This window comes from Leucopleurus acutus, assembly GCF_964270905.1.
Source record: "Leucopleurus acutus genome assembly, chromosome: 5".
NCBI lineage: Eukaryota > Metazoa > Chordata > Mammalia > Artiodactyla > Delphinidae > Leucopleurus > Leucopleurus acutus.
The window spans coordinates 87,317,187-87,335,906 of NC_139147.1; the positions used below are offsets into that span (position 1 = coordinate 87,317,187).

At 36.8% G+C, this 18,720-nt stretch overlaps 1 protein-coding gene across 7 annotated transcripts in view; it reads left to right on the forward strand.

Moving 5' to 3' along the window:
* PEX5L (peroxisomal biogenesis factor 5 like) overlaps positions 1-18,720 on the forward strand; it is a gene marked incomplete at both ends in the record, with an annotated part of 183,943 nt that overhangs the window by 77,119 nt on the left and 88,104 nt on the right. For 5 of the 7 annotated variants that reach the window (XM_082840546.1, XM_082840545.1, XM_082840548.1 and 2 more), the window contains 2 exons: positions 837-941; positions 10,634-10,745. In XM_082840546.1, coding sequence (XP_082696672.1) covers positions 837-941; positions 10,634-10,745 — 217 coding nt within the window. The remainder of the gene's footprint in view (positions 1-836; positions 942-10,633; positions 10,746-18,720) is intronic. The other 2 variants (XM_082840547.1, XM_082840544.1) reach the window with 1 other exon arrangement.

Consider the following 18,720-nt stretch of genomic DNA (forward strand, 5'->3'; position numbering starts at 1 on the left):
TCCCTTATGCCCTATCTACTCTCAAAAATTTAATAATCTGGTAAACTAAAACCCCAGAAAACCAACTTACCCCTTTACAGTCCATAGTTATGCTTGTATAAAGCCAAAAAATTGTAGATATCAGTATATCATTGCCTCTATTATTAATCATCCTTTATTTACACCTGGATTTATGAGATTCTCCAATTAAAAGACATTTCTAAAATTCTATTAAATTTATTTGATCTCAAGAACATTGAGAGTTGCAAATTTTTTTCATACTACCTCCCCCAAATAAACAAGCTGGGTGAATTCCTGTGATGTTAGGCTGCCGAAGAATTTTTAGAGGTTTTATGACATGTTTACTTTTTATGACCAATCCACTCAAAAATGACAGACTCCAGAGATCACCGAGCAGAAGTCCTCTGTGGGAGTGAGACCCTGATCCTAATCCCTAATCCAGACTCCTCACTGCCATTCAAAACACTTAGGGATTATATAGGAATAAGTTTTAAATGAACATAACAGGCAATCTATAGTGTTTTTAAATCAATACTATAAAAATTGTCATGTCATGTAAATTGCCTTAAAATATATTATACATATAAAATACTATGTTAAAATTAAATGTAATATGTCAGCTGTAAAGGTGAAAAAGTAGCTAACTAAAAAGTTCACAAATAATCTTTTTTCAGATTTTGTGTGTTTTCTCCTCAGCCAAAAGCCTCAAGATTCACTTGCAGCAGACTACCTCTTCATTTATGTTGGATTGCTCTTTAAACATTAGAATATCTTGTGATAAACAATAAGTTAAAGATTTCTCCTGACACAAGTCATTGTTGATTTCACTGTTATAGGGAAAAGGCTCTAGGGCGGCAGATAAGGCTGTTGCCATGGTGATGAAGGAGATACCGAGGGAGGAGTCTGCTGAAGAAAAGCCCCTCCTTACTATGACATCACAGGTGGGCAGACCCTTAGGGTTCCTGTAGGAAGCTGACATATGTTAATATATCAGATATTGTGATTCTTAACTAGAAAAAAAAAAACATTAACTCGATCCAATTTTTTTAAAAACACAGTTTCAATGAAACAATTATACAATATAAAATGAAAACCAAAATTGCTAAAAAAAAAAGGAAAATTCCATCATTTAGTTACTCATTCGTGGATATTAATTTTCATTACTAAACTTTAGTTAAAAAAAGAAAAAGAAAATATATGTGCAAGTAAAACATGTCGCTTCTTTATAAAGGAGTCTTGTTAACAACTTTGGGAAAGAAATAACAATTAAGCTAACGGTACATTTGAACAACAACCAAAAAAAAAAAAAATCAAATTCCTATGAATAAATACAACTTATATTGCATACATATGTCAGTTTACCAGTAGAATATCTAAAATTTCTTAAATGTTAAATATATTTATGTTGTGACTATGCATACTACGTATGTCTATACATATTTATGTGGATAACTAATTTACAGGAATGAGCCAGAAGTCCCTGAGTCTCCATGCAGAAAATGGCATTGGTGGCCCCTCTTCTACTTAGTGACCTTGACAACAAAAATATCGTCTCTATTAAAAGCACATGAGGGGCATTTTCAGTATTTATTATAATAAGTATAGAAAAAGATTTGCATTTGTATGCAAAGACACACTGAGAATGAATCCTGTATGTCCTCAGGGACTTTTGAAACACCCTGTAAAATCCACATACATATGTATGTATAATATACTCATCACCACTCTGTGGAACTATCAGTTTTAAATTCTTAAATGCAAAATTACTTACTTGCATTTATCTTATAATTTAGATTAGATTGTTATCTTAAACATTTCTTTTTTTTCTCCATAATGCAATAGTAAATACAGTGATTCAGTTCCAATTATATGAACATGTCTAGATTTAGAAAAATGTCCATTTAAATTCCTCATGAAAGGCATTTATATCAAAAGCTAAATTATGGCAACTTATTTTTAGAATATCATCAGATCACATCCCCAGCTGCTGCCAACATGTGTGGTTTCATTTCATTCTAAACACTATGTTGTAAGTAATGAAAATTATAATAACATATAACATCAAAATTGAATAATAAAAAAGTTATAAAGATTCCCAGGACTTTGGGATAATCTTATGTTGTGAGGTTTTTGTTTTAATCCAAAAGAGGAGATGTTTCTTCCCAATGACACATAGTAATAGTTGGAAAGAAATTTGCTTAATATTTACCAAGGGCTCCATTCTTTACTTAGTTTACATAGTAAGACATACACAGTTTTACATTGATCTCCTGCCTTTGTAGAATCCATATCCAAAATATACAGTCCACAGTTCCTCAGGAGAATGTTATGGGAGGTGAGAACCACTTGGAGTTCTCGGCTAATGGTAGAGCCATATTCATCAGTAGGTAAGACCTATCCAAATTTGCAATTGGCATAGTTGTGCTGCAGCATATCATTTCAGGACATCACGATTTAGGACAGGCTGTAGTGCCCAAAATTCTTTTTCTTCAAAACCATGCATTGCTATGTGCTTTCCAGTAATTCTTTTCAAATGTCCAAAATTACCACTATAACCTAAACTTTAATTTAAATTTAATGCAAAATAAGAATTTTGATTTTTTTAATTAGAAAAGAAACTGTAATTATTACCATTTTCTCATATTCAGAACATTTGTGTGTACGAAGTTCCTTCTTTAATCCCTGTCTAATGTTGCATTAACTGTTTTTGAGGTAATAGTTACAATTTTACTGCATGAAGATGATACAATGCTTTCTTTGATGCATCATATTCTTGTTGCATAGTGACTAGTTTATGAATCAGCAAATGGAGAGTTCTGATTCATAAAATGCAATGCACCTATTGTATTGATAATCTTATGGAATTAATCCTGTGACAGCTGTGATACAATTATTTCTCAGTCAAATGTGGTTTTATTAGTTGATATACTTTTTCCACTACACACAAGTGGCTTCTTCCCTGCTATGCACCAGTGGCATGCACAAGCCAAAAAGCAGCAGAATGATCTGAAAAAGTGAGTACTTCTCATGGCAACCACAGCATCCAATCTGTGTACCATACCACATTCTTACTCGTTATCTTGTGTGAATGTATTAGTGTCTTGAAACATGTCTGTCCCATGTCTCCTGTAAAGCCCCTGTGACATAGTGCTACATACTGCAGGACACATTGACTCATCTTCATCACTGGTGTGTCGATGCCAGCTGCTCATTCACAGATTCCAGAAATGTCTGAAGCTAATTGCTGCTCTCTCAATAACGTCTTCAGGACAATCATAATTGATAAAATACAGAATAAGTCCTTGAAACACTGAGTCCCTAATTTGTTTAGTAACTGTTCATTCCACAGATTGGTAAGTGTAGAATAGTTTATATTGAAGCATTTTTGTATTATGTGATTATAAGGATCATTTTTAGAGAGATTTAGCCAAGCATACTCCAGTCAAGTCATTTATAGTACCTTGAACAAATTGAACAAAACAGAAGAGTTGGCCAGGTGATCTGAACTCAGAAATTGTCGGACCCCTGAGAATTGCTCTTTTTGTTTCATTTAATTATTAATTCTTTGCTAAACAATGTGTCAAGCTCTTCATAGCAGTTCAAGTTCATGCTGTCCTAGACTAACACTTTAAGTCAAACTTTAAGTCAAACAGTATGGAAACAAATGTGCATTGATGAGAGTTTTGAAGGGAAAAAATATGTGAACCATCAAGTCTTGGAGGAAATAAGAGTTTTTCTAGACCTGTGCTGTTCACTACAGTAGCCGCTAGCCACACGTGGCTATTGAGTGCTTTGTGGATACCCCGAATTGAGATATGCTGTAAGTATAAAATACACACCAAGTTTTGAAGATTTAGTCCAAAGAAAAATAATGTAAACTATCACATTAATAATTTTTATATTGATTACATGTTGAAATGATAATATTTTGGATACATTGGGTTAAATAAAATGTGTTATTAAAATTATTTTCACCTGTTTCTTTTCACTATTTTTAAAGTGGCCACTAGAAAATTTAAAATTACCAGGCTCTCGTTATATTTCCATTGAACAGTACTACTCTAGACTGTAATGGTATAAATAAATCCAGTTTGAGGCTAGAAGGGAAAACTATGTGCCAGAAGATTGAGCATATCATAGAAAAATTTTTATTCTTCTTTATGAGAATGAAATGGCTTTATGGAATATTTTTCTCTCATAAGGAACCTTCAAAAATTTTCATTTTAACCACCTCCCCTGGTACTTTTGTAAGTAAGGAATAGCCCATTCATTTTTTGCTATAGAGCACAGTGTCTTAAAACTATGTGTTCCAGACCTCTTCTTGTCAAGGGAATTTTTTTTTTAACTCAGGCTTTGTTTTTCTATCTGTCTCCACCCCTTATAGTTTGATACTGATTTAATATTGTGTCTGATAAAGATAAAAAAGTAATGTCCTTGATTGGAAAAACATTCACAAGGCTGCTAAATACAGTCTTGTTTGGGTTTTCTGTTACTAACTTGAAACAATTGCTTTAATTATATTCTCCTTCCTGCCTTGATGTTAGTACTATCCAAGCTGTAAACAATAATATTTGTTCATTTCCCCATGAATAGATTCACATTTTTATGTCTAACTATCCTGTCAGGAAAATATTTGTTGTCAGTTGGTTGACATTTAGATCAAGTCAAAGAGTTGAAAATTATCACATGGTTATCCTTTACAGGAAGATCCACTGAGACCCATATAAAGAACTGGGGGATGGGGCAGTGCCATTAGTACTATTAGCTCATAAGAAATTAATTCAGTCGGGTGGCAGAATTACCATGACAAAGCCTTCAAAGGCTGAATACTAAGGGGTGCATAGTAATGTTTCAGTTGTTTCCTCTTTTCAATGGATTGAGTCAGTCAACTTAGTTTTAATATGGTGACTATTTTGATGGGCTTTGCACACGTTTCTAAACTTGGATAGGACTAATAAAGCCATAAACAGTTTAATTATAAAATTATGAATGAAAACCTACTTAACCAATGACATATATTGTACTTTTAATCAAGAGAGTGCAAATAATAAAGGAATTTTCAAAATGCATAAAGATATGTCTATTGAAAGCATATTTGTGTTTTTATGTATATAAAAACAATCTTATTTTTTCTATTATTTAGATGAGATAAAAAGACTGGTATATTTTTACAAACTTTTTAATCAACATTACAAATATGAGATATTTGTCAACTGTTTTTTAGCTTATTCGCTTCAGTGTTTTAACTTTTAAAATTATTCTTTAAGTACTAAAATGTTTCAAAATAAAAACAATATTTTACTTTAAACTAAAACAATAGATTGAGATCATCAATCTGAAGTGTAAAATTATAGAATCAGTTATTATCCTATACAGACCTTGTTTTCTCACCTAAAATGTATTTTGGTTTGGAGTTAATTCTTAGTGATATGAGCTATCACAAACTTTAGCTCTATATTTTTTAATGAAACACCTAAGCAATATATTATTTAAAGATAAATAAACTTAGACTTAAGTTACAAAAAAAGCTATCTTTAATGCACTGGAGCTTAAGTAGCAGGCAGTATTTAAAAACAAAATACTCTCCTTTCATCTTGGTTAAATATTCACCTTAGATCATATAATAATTTAATTTTGTAACATTTAAATTAAGTAAATTCAAGTTGAACTAAGGCAAATGTATTTTTAGACAAAGTTTTAAAACAGACAATAATTCATTAAAGGTGGATGATATTGTCTGCATTCTGCTCAACACTAAACACAGTATTGATATAAAATAAGAAGCAATTTTGTCCTGTGGTGGCTACTATTAGCCACATCAACTGACCGGTCTGACTAAGTCATAAGTAAATTGAAGGCATTTGATTGAATATTTCATTTACAACCTGTGATTACAAGGAAGGTGTAAAGGATCAATAGTCTTGAATTCTGAGTGACAAGAAGCTCCTACATGCGAGTTCTCACCTGTCTTCTTACTTCTGCTGCTTCCTTTCATTTCCATGTCCATTGACTGTGTAAGGGCTTTCTCTCAGAATCTCCAAATTTGAATCTCTGATTTAAAATCTCTGAGTGAGGTAGTGGTGTTATTTCTTGTACCACTGGCTTCCCACTTGCATTGGTCCATGTCCTGCTTCCAAAGATGGAATGAGGCAGTTCCATGCCTTTATTTCAATTTTTCTCATTAGGCATTCATTCTTGGCATTTTTGACTTCTTGGTAGAAGCCTTGCATTTGGAAATGTTCCTTTAGATACCTCTAGGTTTCCAAGCATTTCAGTGATGTGACAGTGGGGGAAAATGGACTTAGATTTGTGGTTTAAAATTTGCCAGGAATTTAGTAAACATTTCTGAGGACCACTGGCCTATGAGTTGATCAAACCCCATATGAAATTGAGGATGCCCATGCAATCATTCTTTTATACAATTCACCATTCAATTGGACTGTATAAAATCAGTCAACATTTATTAAACTGCCACTATGAGATACAAAAATTAATTGGATAAGGTCTCTACCTTCAAAGAGATCACAGTCTAGTGGGAGGAAACAGGTGAAACTAAGGTTATAAAATTGGGTAAAGTATGGGAACGCAGAGATGTTGTAAGAAGGCACTTGCCACCTAGAGCTGAAGAAGGTTCCCAGACAATGTATCAATAGAACGGGGTCCTGAAAGAGAAATAAGAATCTGTCACCATTAGAAAGGCCTTTGAACTAATCTAAATATTGAGAAGAGGACAAAGAAGGATAATAAAGGAAAAGTTTAAATGTAAAGTTGAAATAAAGGCCTTAGCAACTAATGAAGTGGGTCATTTTAACTTAGTTAAGATCATCTGATTGGACCAAAATTGCAATCACTCCCACTCAGTTATTCAAAAAAAAAAAATTGGAAACCTTTTGACTCACCTTTTATTATTTTTATAACGTCAATGTACTCTGTGCCAGAAGGATGAAATGAGGTAAGTTCATAAAGTATTTTCAAACTGAAGGAAGTAATTCTAAAAGGAAGTGAATAAGCTCTATCCTACCAACGAATAAAGACAGAATAAATGGCATAAAATTTGGGAGTAAAGCTTAGGGGAACTATTTGGGGGATTCAGTTCAGTTTGCAATATTACTTTATGACCTAAAAGGTTTGCTTATTCTCAAGTCACCATAGGAAAACCATAAATTTATTTGAAAATCAGGAGGGAGGCATGTGAAAAGCCATTCTTATCTATACAAGTAAAAATAAAATGGGACTTAGTAGGGCTAAAATAATGATTCTTAAATTCATCTGACTGAAGATACAGTTCAAAATTGGACTGTTTGAGATAGATATTTTTATATCTTCAGTTTCTGCAAAGTCACTGTCCCATTTGGTAGCCATTTATTGAGCCCCTCTTATATGAAGACATTCTTTTAGAAGTTGTGAAGGATATAAATATGAGTAAGACATAGCCTCTTACCTCAGAGTTAATAACAAAAGATTTTTTTTCATGATATCTCCTATTTCATCTTCCATACCTCAATCAAAACCCAAAAACCTTCAGTTCCCAAATGACCTTTCCATGCTATCTGAAATCTGGCCTTTCATCCTCTTCACCCTTGAGCCCTGCCACTATCCCCACTCCAATCTCAGCATTTCCCAACAGCTAAACGGTGCTCTAGCTTGAAAAGCACAGACTCAGAAAGTAATGTGAAGTTTCCTCTTTGATTTGTATCTATGGAAGAAAGTCACAGGAACAGCTCAGTTATGGGAACGGGACAGACATGTTATGGGAACAACTCCAGTCCAGGGGTGAAGTGTGGTCACAAATAAGACAGTAGGTATGGAAAAGACCTTATGAGGAGAAGCCACAACTTAGTCTTGGGCTCTCTAGTGTCTCTCTGAATAACCTCCTCTTTGGTATTCTTTTCTTCCTATGCTGAGAAAATCTGAGTGCTAGAAGTGCTTTCCCTAGAAAATAAGTCTTTGGTTTGAATGAGGAGAGAGACTCAAAAAAAAAAAAAATCCTATTACCTCTGATAAAGCAGACTTGCCTAAAAGGATAGGCCTTTCAATTAATTGTGGCTGTCCTTTGTTTTTCCATTTAGATATTTATGTGGAAAGGTCTTACTTTCTAGAATTCTCTTATCAAATTTAGACTGATTTTTCAGGGTTTGCAATTTAAAATATCTACAGAAATCTAATACCCTGGTCTTCTAAAACCATAGGTAATCTAGGTCTATTCTACACACCTACTTACAGAGCTATGACTTGGAAATAAAGTATTAGACCTTTTATTTGCAAAGGAATTTAATTGTATCCAAAGTAAAGAAAAAGTATAAGGGGGCTTTTGTGGAATATAAATCATAGGTACCTTTTAGATAATAATGGATATTTCTCAAGACCAGGACTAAGAGAATAAATTTTCTTAGTTATCTATCAATAACATCAGACTTCTTCAGAGAAATAATGGCTAACAAAAAGAGTTATGACATCACACATATGTCATACGTATTTTAAAGTTGAAGTTGTATTGGTTGTATTGAGTTTTTGCACCTTTTTCACTTTAGCCTAGGTCAATAAGGCCTAGTAGTCAGAATGCACAACTTAATAAATGTAAGCCTGTTACAATAAATTCTATGAGTATAGTGTGGTGCCATATTTGATGGTGACCTTCATCTTTCATGATGTTTATAGCACAGCAGAATCCATCTCTCCCTTGACAGCTGTGAGAATGACACAGCCTGGAGGTAGACATTGTTGCTACATCAAGACCACATCACCATGGTGATATCATACTAGATGGGTTCAATATTCTAAGCATATATGGCTAAAAGGGCAAGTTCTCCCAAGAAATACACATTAATGTATGAGTCTTTAAGAAATTGCATAAACACAGTTTTTACATGAGCTACCTATAAATGAAAAACAGATCCCGGAAAACTAATCACATTTTCCGAAGAGCTGGCATAAACCATGGCATTTACAAAACTTCTAATATATTTTATCCCCAAAACATGAGAAGCTCATAGTCCCTCAACATTAAAAAATATTTCAATATAAATAGGATGGGTGATACCCAAGAATGTTCAAATTCAGAAAACAAAATGCAAAGAAACTCAAGGGTTTTGTTCATGGATTAAAGGAGCATCCCAAAAAAAAGGTTACAACCAAAACAGACCTCAGATAATTTAGAGGAATCTGTGAGTCTTTATACATAGTAACACTAAAACTTATAATTGAAAATTTTTCTATCTCTATAACTTGAACATTAAAAGAAAATGAGCATTGTTAATTCTTAGAACCCTCGATAACATGTACAAATTAATATGAGTGAAATTAAATTGCCAACTCTATCTCAAAATCTTAGACTTCAGTGAAGATCTGAGATTTATCCATGTTAAAATAATAGCATGAATGTGTAAAAGTACCAAAGGTGCCTCTTGGTTTTCAGTCCCCGAATAATCACTAATGCTTCCATATTCCTCCTTCACCAATAATAGAATTGCATTTTTTCTTCCCATATTTACCATTATTTAGGTCTCTTGTCAGGGTCCATAAGCTCTAAGCTATAATACCACTAACATTGCCAGAGAAATAATGAAGTGAAAGTGAGTCATAGAAAATATTTTGATTTGGTAATACTTCAAAACACTTCATTTGTTATTTTATGTGTCTCTTAAAATACAGCCTTGCAAATAAGTATTTTAAAATCTAGAGATTTTTTGGCACATCTTTTTCCTATAGCAAGTAGAAAACTAGATGACTGTGCCCATTTTAAGAAAGGCCAATATAAAAACTCCCAAAAAACTAAGACAGTTCTTTTAGGGACTAACCACTTGTGTTATCTTAAGTGTAATTTTCCCCTTACCCTTAGAAACAGAACTTAAGGATGTTTGGATTCAAAGAGGTGCAGAATAACTGAAAGTAAATAGTTGGCTGCCACTGATAATGAGAACTAATAAAAATCAAACTGAAAGATTTCTGAAATTAGAGAACGAGCCAATGGGGAAATATAATTGAATTGACAGAAATCTCTTTTACATACAGATTTTCACAAACATATATACTGGATACCTGTACAGTTAACAATACTTCCTACTCTCTCAAAATACTTGTTATGCACTACAAAAGCATTCCAAGGAAATGTAAGGAAGGGCGTATGCCTTTAGGTGACTTGAGCTTTTTAAGAGAGAGAAAAAGAGCATTTATCCATGCACACGGATCTCTGTGTGTGTGCGTGCTGTTACTACATAGCAATGACTGACCAGTCCTAAACAGAATGTGTCACCTCAGGGTCTGAAGCCATGGTTCCAGGTCTCAGTGAGAGCTTTTTGTCCAGATGAAGAGTGAGATTGGCCCTTAGGAACTGTGATTCAATAGGTGTCATATTCTACATACTGAAATTAGAGAATAATTCCAAAACCGTTCTAGGAGGAGAAAAAAAGCTTGAGGTTTGAAAACTGAAGTTGGCTGCATCAAAAATATGACAGTGCTGAAAGGCTCATTCCCCACCCCCTGATTTTGTTTCCTTTCTTGCCTCTACCCTATTCCTTATTGATTGATTTTTTGGTAGGCTTGCTATTCTCATTTTGTTGCAAGGCTGCATTTTAATTCATCTGATTCTGCAATTGGACAAAGTCCTTTGACACCTGTGTTCATTTGTTCCCAGCTGGTGAATGAACAGCAAGAGAGCAGACCCCTCCTGAGTCCCTCCATCGATGATTTTCTCTGTGAAACCAAATCGGAGGCAATAGCAAGGCCAGTAACGTCCAACACAGCCGGTAATTCTTTCACTTTTAACTTATCCTCAAGTGGAGTTAATTTTCATGATAGAAAAATGCACATTTTCTTTCCACAATGCATTTTAAGTGGAGAATAATGTTTGCAAACAAATGAAATTTTAGACTATATACTGTTCAATATAAACCAATAGATTGCTTTTCTTTATAATATAAGAAACTCCAATGGATATTATCCAACCAATTTTGAAAACATTAGAGTACCACTATTAGCAATGAATCATTTTTCAGTGCCAATTTTCATATGTACATCTTTGCGTCTCAAGTCACATCATATAGGAATTCTTTAAAACAAAAGCATCTCTTTCAGAGTAAGGTTTTTCAAGTTCTGGCTGGAAATATTTTGTGTGACAAAAGTCCAGTAAAATAAAAATATAGGCAACCCCTTCAAGTGGATTGAAATCACAATTAAAATGTCCTAGAGACTTGGGATATTATCGAGACAATTTTATTTTTTTGTCATATAAATGGATTAGTTGCTCCTTCTTACAACAATTTATTTGAACATTGTTCTGGAATTAAATATAATCAAACAGTAAGCTATCTGTATAGGGACTAATAAGTTGTCATCCAGTGAGTGAATGCAGGATGCCAGTGTATCAATCACACCTTCTCCAGCATCCTCTGCACTTAAATTCTCACTAATTCGAAAACTAAGTCACTTAGGTACAGCCCACTCTAAGGCCACAATGGAAGATTTGACTCAAAAGCTACTTGTCGCCTTCTGGATCAGCGGCAGCCTTTCTGCATTGGTTTCATTCAGTCAACATTCACACTCAAAGGCATGTTGTTCAAATAAGAATGAAAGAATGATGTCCAGAATCAAACAACAAAGGTTATATTGGATTGCAGGAGAGAATTTAATGGGGGAAGGAGAGGATAATTATATACTGTCTTGTTAAAGTTCATTTCATTTCCCCATCATGTCCTCAGCCTGCTGCTTCCTGGCATAGTTTTTATTATACTTTGAAGTAAGTGAAGAAAATCACAGGTGAAGGAAATTGTGATTTTTAAGAAACGCTAAAAATTACAACAATAAGAGTAACTAACACAAGATAGAGGCACTTTATGTGGGAGTGTAGTCTACAGTCTCTGGAGTTAAACTTTGTGAATTCCAACCCCAACTCTGCCACTTAGCAACTCTGTGTCCTTGAGCAAGTTGCATAAGTAAGTCTATTTCCTCATCTGTCTAATAGTAGTAAGATCTATATCTCATAGGTTACTTGGGAAGATTAAATGAAGCAATCTATGTAAGTGCTAACACACCAAAGCAATCATTTTCTAAATTCAACTACTGCTTTGAGTAATCAAGCAAATAAAATTGTACTTGGTACATTTTAGGCAGGAAATGAAACAAGTTCAGATCCTGTCAGATCAGTTTCATCCTCCTTACCTATTGAAACTGGAGCTCACCCCTCCAAAACTGAGCTACCCCCAGAAAAATACAGAGGAGCCTTGTGTCTCTAATTGCAGGAAAATCCATGAAAATGGGGTACACTGAGAAATTCCCGCTGTTCTAAGAAAAAGCTGTGAAGCATAATTCTCAGATCTTGATTCCAGTACCCTCTACAACTCTCAGGAAGGACAGAGCTAAGTCACATAGGAAGGGCTCACCAGAGAGAGCAGCATAATATGCAACTCAAAAGCTGCTTTTCACCTTGATTTTTCTAGCATACAACAGAGAGAACTGTGAAATACTGGAGGAAATTACATATTCAAAAGAATATGTAATTTCTTGCAATCCCAGTACCTAGAGTATTGCCTTCTGTATTAGTTTCCTAGGCCTGCCATGACAAAATGCCACAAAATGAGTGGATTAGACAACAGAGATTTATTGCCTCACAATTCTAGAAGCTAGAAGTTCAAAATCAAGGTGTCAGCAGGACCATGCTTCCTCTGAAGGTGCTTGGGAAGGATCTGTTCCAGGCCTCTCTCCTGGTTTCTGGTAGCTCCGTGACTTGTGGAAGCATAACTCTAATCTTCACATGACATGTGTGCATGTCTCCCAGTATGCATGTCAGTCTCTGTGTCCAAATTTCCTCTCTTTATTACCACCCTACTCCAATCTGACTCATCTTAACTAATTACATCTCCATTGACCCTATTTCTAAATAAAGTTACATTCTGAGGTACTGGGGGTTAAAACTTCAACATATGAGTTTTGGGGGACACATTTCAATCCATAACACCCTCCAAAGTAAGAGGTCAGGAAAAATGGTATGTTGAGACTATGGGTTTTTCATTGCTTGGCCTCAGCATTCAGTGCATCTGGGTCACACAGATTTTTATCTTTAAGGAAGACTCTCATTTGATAGTATGTTTTTTTTAATCTTAAAAATATATGTCTGGGGGGGCTTCCCTGGTGGCGCAGTGGTTAAGAATCCACCTGCCAATGCAGGGGACATGGGTTCAAGCCCTGGTCCGGGAAGATCCCACATACCGCGGAGCAACTAAGCCCGTGTGCCACAACTACTGAGCTTGCGCTCTAGAGTCCATGAGCCACAACTACTGATCCCATGTGCCTAGAGCCCGTGCTCCACAACAAGAGAAGCCACTGCAATGAGAAGCCCGCACACTGCAACGAAGAGTAGCCCCCACTTGCCACAACTAGAGAAAGCCCATGCACAGCAACGAAGACCCAACGCAGCCAAAAATAAATAAATAAATATATATATATGTATGTCAGGGGGACCCTCAAGATGGCAGAGGAGTAAGACGTGGAGATCACCTTCCTCCCCACAAATACATCAAAAATACATCTACATATGGAACAACTCCTAAAAAACACCTACTGAACGCTGGCAGAAGACCTCAGACTTCCCAAAAGGCAAGAAACTCCCCGCATACCTGGGTAGGGCAAAAGAAAAAAGAAAACACAGAGACAAAAGAATAGGGACGGGACCTGCACCTCTGGGAGGGTGCTGTGAAGGAGGAAATGTTTCCACACATTAGGAAGCCCCTTCACTGGCAGAGACGGCGGGTGGGCAGGGGGGAAGCTTTGGAGCCACGGAGGAGAGCACAGCAACACGGGTGCAGAGGGCAAAGCGGAGAGATTCCTGCACAGAGGATCAGTGCCGACCAGCACTCAGCAGCCTGAGAGGCTTGTCTGCTCACCTGCCAGGGCAGGCGGGGTCTGGGAGCTGAGGCTCGGGCCTTGGAGGTCAGATCCCAGAGAGAGGACTGGGGTTGGCTGCGTGAACACAGCCTGAAGGGGGTTAGTGCGCCACAGCTAGCCGGGAGGGAGTCTGTGGAAAAAGTCTGGAACTGCCCAAGAGGAAAGAGACCATTGTTTCAGGGTGTGCGAGGAGAGGGGCTTCAGAGCACCGCCTAAACAAGCTCCAGAGACGGGCGTGAGCCACAGCTATCAGCATGGACACCAGAGACGGGCATGAAATGCTAAGGCTGCTGCTACAGCCGCCAAGAAGCCTATGTGCAAGCACAGGGCACTATCCACACCGCCCCTCCCAGGAGCCTGTGCAGCCCACCACTGCCAGGGTCCTGTGATCCAGGGACAACTTCCCTAGGAGAACACATGGCACGCCTCAGGCTGTTGCAACGTCACACCAGCCTCTGCCAACGCAGGCTTGTGCCACATCCTGTACCCCTCCATACCCCCAGCCTGAATGAACCAGAGCCCCCTAATCAGCTGCTACTTAACCCCATCCTGTGTGAGTGAAGAACAGACACCCTGAGGAGACCTACATGCATAGGCGGGGCCAGATCCAAAGCTGAATCCCGGAGCTGTGGAAACAAAGAAGACAAAGGGAAATCTCTCCCAGCAGCCTCAGGAGCAGTGGATTAAATCTCCACAGTCAACTTGATGTACCCTGGATCTGTGGAATACCTGAAGAGACAACGAATCATCCCAAAATTGAGGCGGTAGACTTTGGGAACAACTGTAGACTTGGGGTTTGCTTTCTGCATCTAATTTGTTTCTGGTTTTATGTTTATCTTAGTTTAGTATTTAGAGCTTATTATCATTGGTAAATTTGTTTATTGATTTCGTTGCTCTCTTCCCTTTTTTTTAAATATATATATTATTTTCCTTTTTCTCTTTTTGTGAGGTTGTATGTATATGCTTCTTTGTGTGATTTTGTCTGTATAGCTTTGCTTTTACCATTTGTCCTAGGGTTCTGTCGGTCTGTTATTTTTTTGTTTTTTTTTTTTTAGTATACTTTTTAGCGCTTGCTTTCATTGGTGGACTTTTTATTGGTTTGGTTGCTCTCTTCTTTCTTTCTTTTTTTAATTACTATTTTATATTTAACAATTTTTAATTTTAATAACGTTATTTTATTTTATTTTTTCTTTCTTTTTCTTCTCCCTTTTCTTCTGAGCCATGTGGCTGACAGGGTCTTGGTGCTGCAGCTGGGTGTCAGGCCTGAGTCTCTGAGGTGGGAGAGCTGAGTTCAGGACATTGGTCCACAAGAGACCTCCCGGCTCCATGTAATATCAAATGGCAAAAGCTCTCCCAGAGATCTCCATCTCAGCGATAAGACTCAGCTCCACTCAATGACCAGCAACCTGCAGTGCTGGACACCCCATGCCAAACAACTAGCAAGGCAGGAACATAACCCCACCCATTAGCAGAGAGGCTGCCTAAAATCATAATAAGTTCACAGACACCCCAAAACACACCAACGGATGTGGTCCTGCCAACCAGAAAGACAAGATCCAACCTCATCCACCAGAACACAGGCACCAGTCCCCTCCACCAGGAAGCCTACACAACCCACTGAGACAACCTTACCCACTGGGGGCAGACAACAAAGACAATGGGAACTACAAACCTGCAACCTGCGAAAAGGAGACCCCAAATGCAGTAAGTTAAGCAAAATAAGAAGACAGACAAATACACAGCAGATGAAGGGGCAAGGTAAAAACCCACCAGACCAAACAAATGAAGAGGAAATAGGCAGTCTCCCTGAAAAAGAATTCAGAGTAATGATAGTAAAGATGATCGAAAATCTAGGAAATAGAATGGAGAAAATACAAGAAGTGTTTAACAAGGACCTAGAAGAACTAAATAGCAAGCAAACAATGATGAACAACACAATAAGTGAAATTAAAAATTCTCTAGAAGGAATTAATAACAGAATAAGTGAGGCAGAAGAACAGATAAGTAACCTGGAAGACAAAATACTGGAAATAACTACCACAGAGCAGAATAAAGAAAACATAATGAAAAGAATTGAGGACAATAGGGAGGATGGGAGGGAAGGAGACGCAAGAGGGAAGAGATATGGGGACATATGTATATGCGTAACTGATTCACTTTGTTATAAAGCAGAAATGAACACACCATTGTAAAGCAATTATACTCCAATAAAGATGTTTAAAAAAAAAATTAAGGACAGACTCAGAGACCGCTGGGACAACACTAAACACACCAACATTCGAATTATAGGGGTCCCAGAAGAATAAGAGAAGAAGAAAGGGACTGAAAAAATATTTGGAGAGATTATAGTTAAAAACTTCCCTAAAGTGAGAAAGGAAATGGTCAGTCAAGTCCAGGAAGCACAAAGAGTCCCATACAGGATAAATCCAAGGAGAAACACACAAAGACACATGTTAATCAAACTATCAAAAATTAGGGGCTGCCCTGGTGGTGCAGTGGTTGAGAGTCCGCCTGCCGATGCAGGGGACACGGGTTCATGCCCCGGTCTGGGAGGATCCCACATGCCGCGGAGAGGCTGGGCCTGTGAGCCATGGCTGCTGAGCCTGTGCGTCCAGAGCCTGTGCTCCGCAATGGGAGAGGCCACAATGGTGAGAGGCCTGCATACCGCAAAAAAAAAAAAAAAAAATTAAATACAAAGAAAAAATATCAAAAGCACCAAGGGAAAAGCAACAAATAACATACAAGGGAATCCTCATAAGGTTAACAGCTGATTTCTCAGCAGAAACCCTGCAAGCCAGAAGGGTGTAGCAGGACATATTTAAAATGAAGAAAGGGAAAAACCTACAACCAAAATTACTCTACCCAGCAAGGATCTCATTCAGATTCGACGGAGAAATTAAAACCTTTACAGACAAGCAAAAGCTAAGAGAATTCAGCACCACCAAACCAGTTTTACAACAAATGCTAAAGGAACTTCTCTAGGCAGGAAACACAAGACAAGGAAAAGACCTACAATAACAAACCCAAAACAATTAAGAAAATGGTAATAGGTATATACATACCGATAATTACCTTAAATGTAAATGGATTAAATGCTCCAACCAAAAGACATAGACTGGCTGAATGGATACAAAAAAAAGACCCGTATATATGCTGTCTACAAGAGACCCACGTCAGACTTAGGGACACATTACAGACTAAAAGTGAGAGGATGGAAAAAGATATTCCATACAAATGGAAATCAAAAGAAAGCTGGAGTAGCAATTCTCATATCCAACAAAATAGACTTTAAAATAAAGAATGTTATAAGAGACAAAGAAGGACACTACATAGTGATCAAGGGATCAATCCATGAAGAAGATATAACAATTGTAAATATTTATGCACCCAACATAGGAGCACCTCAATACATAAGGCAAATGTTAACAGCCATAAAAGGGGAAATCGACAGTGACACAATAATAGTAGGGGACTTCAACACCCCGCTTTCACCAATGGACAGATCATCCAAAATGAAAATAAATAAGGAAACACAAACTTTAAATGATATGTAAAACAACATGGACTTAATTCATATTTATAGGACATTCCATCCAAAAACGAGAATACACTTTCATCTGAAGTGCTCATGGAACATTCTCTAGGATAGATCATATCATGGGTCACAAATAATGCCTTGGTAAAATTAAGAAAATTGAAATCGTATCAAGTATCTTTTCCAACCACAACGCTCTTAGACTAGATATCAATTACAGGAAAAAATCTGTAAAAAACACAAACACGTGGAGGCTAAACAATACACTACTTAATAACCAAGAGATCACTGAAGAAATCAAAAAATACCTAGAAACAAATGACAATGAATATAGGACGACACCAAACCTATGGGATTCAGCAAAAGCATTCTAAGAGGGAAATTTATAGCAGTACAATCCTACCTCAAGAAACAAGAAACATCTCAAATAAATAACCTAACCTTACACCTAAAGCAATTAGAGAAAGAAGACAAAAAAACCCCAACGTTAGCAGAAGGAAAGAAATCATAAAGATCAGATCAGAAAGAAATGAAAAAGAAATGAAGGAAACAATAGCAAAGATCAATAAAACTAAAAGCTGGTTCTTTGAGAAGATAAACAATATTAATAAACTATTAGCCAGACTCATCAAGAAAAAGAGGGAGAGGACTCAAATCAATAAACTTAGAAATGAAAAAGGAGAAGTTACAACAGACACCACAGAAATACAAAGCATGCTAAGAGACCACTACCAGCAACTCTATGCCAATAACATGGACAACCTGGAAGAAATGGACAAATTCTTAGAAAAGCACAACCTTCCGAGACTGAACCAGGAAGAAATAGAAAATATAAACAGACCAATCACAAGCACTGAATTTGAGACTGTGATTAAAAATCTTCCAACAAACAAAAGCCCGGGACCAGTTGACTTCACAGGCGAATTCTATCAAACATTTAGAGAACAGCTAACACCTATCCTTCTCAAACTCTTCCAAAGTATAGCAGAGGGAGGAACACTCCCAAACTCATTCTACGAGGCCACCATCACCCTGATACCAAAACCAGACAAATATGTCACAAAGAAAGAAAGCTACAGGCCAATAACACTGAGGAACATAGATGCAAAAATCCTCAACAAAATGCTAGCAAACAGAATCCAACAGCACATTAAAAGGATCATACACCATGATCAAGTGGGGTTTATCCCAGGAATGCAAAGATTCTTCAGTATATGCAAATCAATCAATGTGATACACCATATTAACAAATTGAAGGAGAAAAATCACATGATCATCTCAATTGATGCAGAAATAGCTTTTGACAA